This window comes from Felis catus, chromosome C2 (assembly GCF_018350175.1).
Source record: "Felis catus isolate Fca126 chromosome C2, F.catus_Fca126_mat1.0, whole genome shotgun sequence".
Classification (NCBI taxonomy): Eukaryota; Metazoa; Chordata; class Mammalia; order Carnivora; family Felidae; genus Felis; species Felis catus.
Window position 1 is genome coordinate 141848305 of NC_058376.1, and position 8442 is coordinate 141856746.

At 45.7% G+C, this 8442-nt stretch overlaps 1 protein-coding gene across 2 annotated transcripts in view; it reads right to left on the bottom strand.

Moving 5' to 3' along the window:
- The window catches only part of TOP2B (DNA topoisomerase II beta), a 65225-nt gene extending 63490 nt beyond the window's left edge, over window positions 1-1735 (bottom strand). The window contains exon 1 of one of the 2 annotated variants that reach the window (XM_023260624.2): window positions 1056-1735. In XM_023260624.2, coding sequence (XP_023116392.1) covers window positions 1056-1118 — 63 coding nt within the window. In that variant the 5' untranslated portion in view covers window positions 1119-1735. The remainder of the gene's footprint in view (window positions 1-1055) is intronic. The other variant, XM_023260625.2, reaches the window with a different exon arrangement.
- Between the last annotated feature and the right edge of the window lie 6707 nt (window positions 1736-8442).

The window sequence follows — 8442 nt, forward strand, 5'->3', positions numbered from 1 at the left end:
GGAAGAGAAAATGAAGCAGTGGTAATAAAAATGCCAATATGAAAGTTTCCTTGGGTGTTTTGAAAAAGGGAAAAATCCATCCAAAGTCCCTGTAAAACGTAACGCTTTTTAAATGCTTCTCCTGGAAACCAAGTCAGTTGGCTGAGCTGCGCTTTTTTTGTGTAGGAAATGACCCTGCTCTGAACTCTATGCTGAGCAAGTGAAATGCTGGTGAATTATCGATCTGCCGTGGGAATCGGATCTCTCTGGGTCTTCCCTCCTCTACTACTTCCCAGCAGGAACGGAGCGCCGAAATCCTTTAATTCCGGGGCTAAGCACTTCGGTCACCTCTCCAGCACCCTCCATTCGGCCCCCACCCCGCTTCACCTGCGATGCTGACGCAGGTGAACGCTTCTTTTAATAATCCCACCCGGACAGATGGACGACCTGCAGCATATTAGCTGCTGCGGAAACAGCCATTCCGAATGCGCTTTCAATCGAACGAGACTCTGAACTCAAGTGTAAATTGCCTTAGACGAATCCCCCCACCAAACCCATTCTTCTCTGAGAGGTCAGAGAATCAGAAACGGTTGCATTTGCATTTCCAGGACGGACGGACACACACACACACACACACACACACACACACACACACACACACACACCTTTCTCCGGGATTTTCTCAAACCACATTTAATAAAAGTGCTGACCCACAGAGACACACAGGCATTACTGCCATACCCATCATCTCATGCCTCACTGACCTGGAAGAGTCTTGAGAAAGAGGAAAAAAGATGAAGCGAGGGCTTCCTACCGGATTCATGGTCTGTCCCCCTAAGTTTAAGCGCACGTCAGCCCCAGCAGCGGAGCCTCCATAGAGGTAAAGAAAGAAAAGGGGCGGGGAGCGGGGGGTTCTGCTGGCAGAAGCCCCGACGGGGCGCCCGTCCGGGGCGCCGGATTTCCCTCTCTTTTCCCTTCCTCCCCACCCCCGGTCCGCCCGGCGGAATTCCTCCCCCGCCGCGGGCCGGGAACAATGCCGCGGCCGGGACCCCCGCCCTCCGTCGCCCGCCACTCACCACCCAGGTCAGTGCCCCGTTGCCGCCGGCTCCCGCGCCGCCGCCGCCGCCCGCCTTGGCCATGGCGGGTGCCTCCGCTCACAGGCCCCGAGGCCGCGGCCGCCGCTCCCGCTTCCCTGCGGGCCGCCGGCCCCCGCTGCTCCGCACCGACCGCTCCGCTCGTCGTGTTCCTAGCGGCGCCGCCCCCCGCGCCCCATCGTCGAGACCCGGGGCGGACGCCCGGCCGAGCCCGCCGAGGAGGCCGCGCCGCCCGGCGCCCTCAAACTCGAGGCGCGGCGGCCGCGTCGCCCGGGCCTAGGGCCGCCGCTGAGGAAGAGGTGGAGGAGGAGGAAGCAGGAGGCCGGCGGCGACAGAGCCGCGGCGCTTCCTCCTCGCCCGCCCGCCCGCGGGCGCCGCAGCAAGCCGGGCCGAGGCCGGGAGGTGCGCGCGGCGAGCGCAGCCGGGGAGCCCGGGGCGTCCAGACGTGGCGGGGACGCAAAGGCGCCTTGTCCTTCCTCACACTCCGCGAAGGCCGGCCGCTGGGGTTGCGGGAGTCGCCGCCGCTGGTGCCGCTGCCTCAAAGGCCGCCTTCGTCGGGCGCGCTGCACCCCGGCTTCCTCACATCCACACACCGAGAGGGACAATAAACAGAGCCACCACCGTCGCGGTCGCCTCCCTCTTGTCCGGCATAACACCGCACACACACATTCGCACACCAGGGAGGGCGGGAGGGAGCGGCGGCCGCCCCGCTGTCAGTCAGAGCCTCGGCGCCCAATCGGGGCCTTTTAGCCGCAACCCCTCGGCCAATCCCAAAATTCCAAGCCCCCGGAGGGGCGGGACCCGAGGGGGAAACGTCATTGCGGGTAGCAACCGAAGGGAAGACTTGGGGTTTTTGTTTGTGTGTGTGTCTGTGGGTTTTCCATTTGAGGGGTGAGCGGGGGCTGCTGTCAAGGGTCGTTGGAGGGCGGCAGAGGGAAAGGGTCGAATTGGCCTCGGGTCGATTGTACTCCTCCGAGTGCGCTGTTTACTCTAAGATCGGCGGGCGAAGCCGAGGCATTTCTTTGCCTGGGGCCGCTGTGGGGGGAGGAGGGAGAGAAGCGGCGGGGGGGGGGGGGGGGGGTGGCAGGAAGAAGCCGAGGGCAGTCCCAAAGGGAAAGTATTTTTAAAGAGCGGTTGTAAACCGCAGGCAAGACGTTGTAGATCACTGGTGCAAGGAGGGCCCCGTGACCCCGGCCTCCCCAAGGCCCCGAGTGGAGTGGACGCTGCTGTCGGAAGAATCCTCTGCTCAGACCTTCCCCTCCTCCATCTCTTTCCCTCCCGCTCCTGTCCTCCCCTCACCCTCAAAAGGGATCCGGTCAGTTTCAAGGAAACTGCATTTAAAGAACTTGAATGATAAGACGCACAGAGAACGTTGCAGGGGAGGAATGCAGCGTGGGTTGAGGGTTCTGTTTCTACTCTTTGTTGACCTTTCTCTCTCCGCTGAACAATGCGGATTTGCCACTGTCACTTTTCATTCTTATCTGTCCAACTACCTCTAAGAGGGCATGTTTAATTTTTTAAACTGCTTTCAGTGGAATTCTCAAACGCACACTAAGGAATAATTTCATTCCCATTAAAGCTTTCTAAGAAAGAAAATTACCCGTATAGCCGCACCAAAGTCTGGCAGAGGGAAGAAGGCACTACCTCACCCTGCTTTTCAATGTAATTCCATTCAACAAGTATTGATTGGATGCACACCCTACCAACCCGTGCCCAGGCTCTGCGATGAGTTCGAAATAAAAAACAGGACCCCTGATTTCAAATCATGTATAATCTGGCTTGTGAGATAGACTAAACGGGGGTTAACTAGTACTAAAATGAGTTCTTGGGGGCATAAAGTGCCACCAAATAGCTGTGAAAAGAGAGCTTTTTGAAAGATAAAAAGCCGTACTGCTGCTCTGTGGAAAAGGCATTTTTTGTGAACTTCTCTTCCAACTGTGCATTTCCTCTCAAGGGAAAACAAAAATGTCTCAGGTCACATATTTTAACTGCCTGCTGAGTCCAGAGAGGTGGGGAACTCTGGAACATGGAAATAATTTAAACAGTTTTTCTTAATTAGCTCTCTAGTGGCCATGTAATTCTGGCATATTTGGGACTTTGGTTTAGAACAGTGAAGCCTTTCTTTACCTTGAACTTGAGGTGCAAGCTTGTAAATCAGACCCACCAGGGCTAATCTGGGCTCTGAACCTGACCAGCGAAGTATTTGTGCCTTGTTATTTAACTTCCCTGAGCCTCTTTGTGCCTCGTTAAGATGAGGATTTTTGCTCTTGTGCTTAGTGTGACTTTACACTTCAAAGTACATATAGTTTATAAGTTTGAAAGGGGTAAATAATTTTAGAGGTTGTGAGGTTTTTTTTAGAAAGATACGTGCATTAAGTAGAACCCAAGCTATAAAATATACAACCGTCTCCTTTTTTAAACTTCAGTTTTCAAAGCGCTTCAACCTCAGACTTTAAATGAACAAAACAATATATTCAAAAGTCAGATAGGTTAATTAATGGAAATTCGTGTTTATCTTTTCACTTGCCTCGTGCATGACTTTTAGCTAAGTATGAAGACTCTGTAGTAAATATAACTTGTCTTATTTTTATGAAACTGACTTACCTAAAAGAATCACAAATAAAAACGTAGTTGAATATACATGCAAATCAACAGCGTAAAACAGAAATTCATGAGGAATGGGAGAAAGTATCTAGATCAAAAATATCTCCGCCCCTGGGGCGCTTAAGTGGCTTAGTCGATTAAGCATCCAACTTCGACTGGGCTCAAGTCATGATCTCACAGGTTCAGGTTCGTGGGTTCTAGTTTGTGCTGACAGCTCAGACCCTGGAGCCTGCTTCAGATTCTGCGTCTCCCTCTGTCTGCCTCTCCGCTGCTGGCACTCTGTCTGTCTCTCAAAAATGAATAAACATTAAAAAAAAAAAAATCTCAGCTCTTGAAGAACTGTTGTGTTGTTGTTGTTGTTGTTGTTGTTGTTGTTGTTGTTTTAGCGTGTGTAACAGACTTAATATATCTTTATTATAAAACTGGTTGTACCCAACTTGAGCGTATCTTTCCCTTCTGGGCTTTTGTCAAATAATTTTCATTCATGTACTGAGTCATTATAGCAATAATTGCCACATTAAAAAGCTCCTATATCAGGTTTGTCGTGTTTGGAATACTACTTTATTCGTAGGTGCATGTTACATTTAAAGATTTAATTTCCACCCTACAGCAAACACCAGCCAAAATAAAAAATTGTACAAATCAAAATCAGTTCTGTAAACTGTAAAAATAAAGGCCTTTAACCAAACTTACTGAGTAGCTTCCATGGGAGCGTATCCTAACTACTTAAAAATTTTTATTTTTAGATTTTATGTTTCCCTATTATAAAAATCAAAGAAATCTCCTTCTTAAATGTCTTCTGTGTGTTGGATACTCAGGACCTGGGAATACAAAAATGTGATGGGGGCGCCTGGGTGGCTCAGTCGGTTGAGTGTCCAGCTTCGGCTCAGGTCATGATCTCGCGGTTTGTGAGTTCGAGCCCCGTGTCGGGCTCTGTGCTGACAGCTCAGAGCCTGGAGCCTGCTTCGGATTCTGTGTCTCCCTCTCTCTCTGTTCCTCCCCCACTCGTGCTCTGTCTTTCTCTCTCTCTCTCTCAAAAATAAATAAAACATTTAAAACAAAATGTGATGAAGATGTGGTCTCTGCCTTGACTTCACACCTTGTGTCATATAGTTTTGAGCTAGTATTTTAAGTCAAAAGCTATTTCATATTTATTCATTTGCTATTCAATAAACAGTCTACCTGATGCGTCACACCTATCATTGCACATTATACACAGCAGGTAATGTAATCAATAAATAAATCATCTAAGCAGATTGTAATTCAAGACTATACTTGAGGTACCTGGCAAAGTTTCAATGGAGTTTCCACTTAAATCATGTATTGTTTCAACATTGAGATTCAGCTGGGGAGTTGGGGAAGGAATCTTTAATCTGCTAAGCATTTAAATAAGTTAATGTTTGAGTTCAAGATTCAATGCCTGCCAGCTGACCTCTCCACCCCACTGTGTCCGTTTTGATGGATCCTTTATATATACAAGTAGCTAGGCAAAGAATGAGAAAGAATCGTGTCTGGCCTACAGTTAACCCACTAAATGGTTGTCGAGGTAATATCATCCAGGTAGACATTGTAAATGTAATTTAGTGTGTTAAATTTCCTTAGGAGTGAGCTTCAGGTAAAGAAGAAAGCTACCATCGATGTAATTTTTTGGATTTCAGCATTTCTATAGTAAATATAATAGACTATTAACTGATTTTTGAAAGTACTTAACTGCTGCAAATATTTTATAAGTATATTTTTACTTTTAAAAAGTTACTTAAGAACCAAAGGTAACAAATGTTTATGGATGGCTAAAGATATCAATGACTACCACATTCCTGAGTGTTATTACCACTGGGAAGACAGATAAAGGCTAAGGGTCTCCAATTTGTACCTATAATAAGTATGGGATGTTTGTTTTGTTTGACTTTTTTTGGCCAAGTAAGCTAAGCTGATCCTCTGTTGATGTGTCTAATTACTTATAGAGACAGAAGGGACATTTTCAGATATTTTAGATGATCTAGGTCAGCAATAATTCACGGCTCTTAACTACTCTGCTGAATTATATAATATGGAGAATATAATTAGCTCATGCCTTAGTGAAAAAGGCTGTACTTGGGGCGCCTGGGTGGCGCACTCGGTTAAGCGTCCGACTTCAGCCAGGTCACGATCTCGCGGTCCGGGAGTTCGAGCCCCGCGTCGGGCTCTGGGCTGATGGCTCGGAGCCTGGAGCCTGTTTCCCATTCTGTGTCTCCCTCTCTCTCTGCCCCTCCCCCGTTCATGCTCTGTCTCTCTCTGTCCCAAAAATAAATAAACGTTGAAAAAAAAATTTTTTTTAAATAAAAAAAAGGCTGTACTTGCCCTTTAAATGGGATTTGGAAAGATTGGGACTCTCAAAGAAACATTTTCATTCTAAGGAAACCTTGCTTTGTGGGGGACCTTAGATGCTATCATTCACATAATCTTCACCAACAGAATATTATATGATCCTACCATGTGTATTGCTAAGCTGCCCAGAGTCGTCTAATTCAGTTACTCAGTAGGTTTATTTATTTTAAAGAAAGAAGATAGCAGTGGCTTTCCTAACTCAACTGTTTCCACCTCATAAGAGCTGGGAACTCTAAAGCTAGAGTTTCCAAGTTGTTTTCATTCTGTAGTATATTTAAAACTTAAAGGTTGTGGGTGCGGGGAGCCCAGGAAGTATGAAGAATATCTACACCAGAAGAATCTAATATATAAAGCCTACAGTTGCAGGGGTTTCTGGAACAGAACAAAAGAGGTACCTGCACCTTATCTAAGGTGGTAACTAAAAATCAGAACTTTGAAAAGATCTTTAGTGAGCCAATTAATAGCAAAAAGGCAATTGTTCCCTATTTCCAAAATAGTTAAGCACAGATTAGCCCAAATATCTTATATAACTGATATTAGTCATATCAGTCATAATATTGTCTATAATATAAACTAATATTGTCTATTAGTTTTCTTCTTTGCTTTGAAAGTGCTGTCTGAATGTGGAAAGATCTAGAGGGCCCAAGAATGCTGACTCTTCAAGAAATAGATTTCTGGTTTAAATATTCTTTGAGAAAACTTAAAGAACAAGACCAGCCCGTTCAGTAGCACCAGCCAAACCTAGAAAGCACCTAGCATGTAGTAGGTGTTCAATAAATAATCACTCAAAAATGACATATCAAGAAGTTCCCCGAAGCAACACATTACCATCAAAGATAGTCCTAAAACTTGATCAGGATCCTTAAGTCTTTTGTTCTTTCAAGCGTTCTTGGTTGAATACCAGAGAGGGTAAAGCGCCTTACATTTTATCGTTGCCATTATCCAGAACTGGCCAAAGCATGGTTTCTCTTGGGGAATGAAAATCCAGGATGGTACAAGGAAAGAAAGAAGAGGTTATGGTATCAGGAGAAAGAATTGGGGATGCGGGGGAGACAGAGTGAAAATAAAAGCATCCAATTGTGTGAAACTGAGTGGAGCAATAAATACATTTTGGCTGTGGCCTAGATCAGCTGCAGCCTTGCCAATGCTTTTATTTCATTTCGTCAAAGAAGGAAACCCCGTTCCCTGAGAGCCCTGCTATCTTTGGTATCTTATTGGGCAGGTGCTTTCACGCATATTAGATTAATTCACTCTCAATAACCTAAAAGAGAGGTATTATTTCATTCTTATTTCACACTCAAGGAAATTAGAAGTCATAGAAAGTCACACAACTGAGTAAGTGGTGGAACTGAAATTTAAACCCAAGTCTCTCACTCCAAACCACGCCCTTTCGTAACACTGCCAAGTTGGCTAACATTCTTGGCGATGTAGCATATTTGGCACTGTTAGGGACTTGGCAACACTGGGGAATAATTCTGGCCCTCAGTAAAACCCTTTGGTTGTTAAATTTTATTGTTGGATATGGTGACAAGCATCTACGATTTGCACGACCAACTAGGAGTTCTCTTTGAAACCGGCCTAAATCGGCTTTGTCTTATCTTGTAACAAGAAATAAGTTGGTGTTGGAGTCCAAAGAATCATCAGAGAAAGCCTGAGGTCCGAGATCCTGTGGGTCCTGTGACCTCTGTCTCTCTATATGATTTTAAACCTTATAATCTAAACCCAGGGTTGTAATTACCGAAGACACTCGAATAGCTAACTTTCCAATACAGGGGGGCAAATAGAAAAATACCATGGGATTAGACTCTTGGATTGACGTTTTGGATAACTTCAAATTCACTTAAAGCAGCATAAAAATTCTCAGTGTTCAGTCGCACAGGGAAGACTTGTTTATGGACACTCCCTCTATTATAAGGATTATTTGCTTTGGGGGGAAACTATTTTTATGTGTTACATCTTTGTATCTCCCATTTTAGCATTTCGCAAGTAATGTTTCTTAGTACACTAGTTCCTTGAGGTAGAAATGGGTATTTTGGAAATTGTAAGTCCCAGAAACCGTACGTGCTGTTATATAGTACGCATGTGTAAGGGATTTAGAAAACACATTAGCATCTCTAAGTCTGAGCAATCTTGTAATGAACAAGTCATACTTAGCCTTGAAACTATTTTCGGGATTATCCATTAACATCCTTGGAATTAATGTTTTAATGAAAAGACTTTGGAAAATACTACCACTTTTATATTATTTCTGTTATCATAGCATGTTCATTTTATAAGTTTAAAACATAGAAATAGGGGCACCTGGGTGGCTCAGTCGGCTGAGTGAACAACTTCGGCTCAGGTCATGATCTCGCAGCTTGTGAGTTCGAGCCCCGCGTCGGGCCCTGTGCTGACAGCT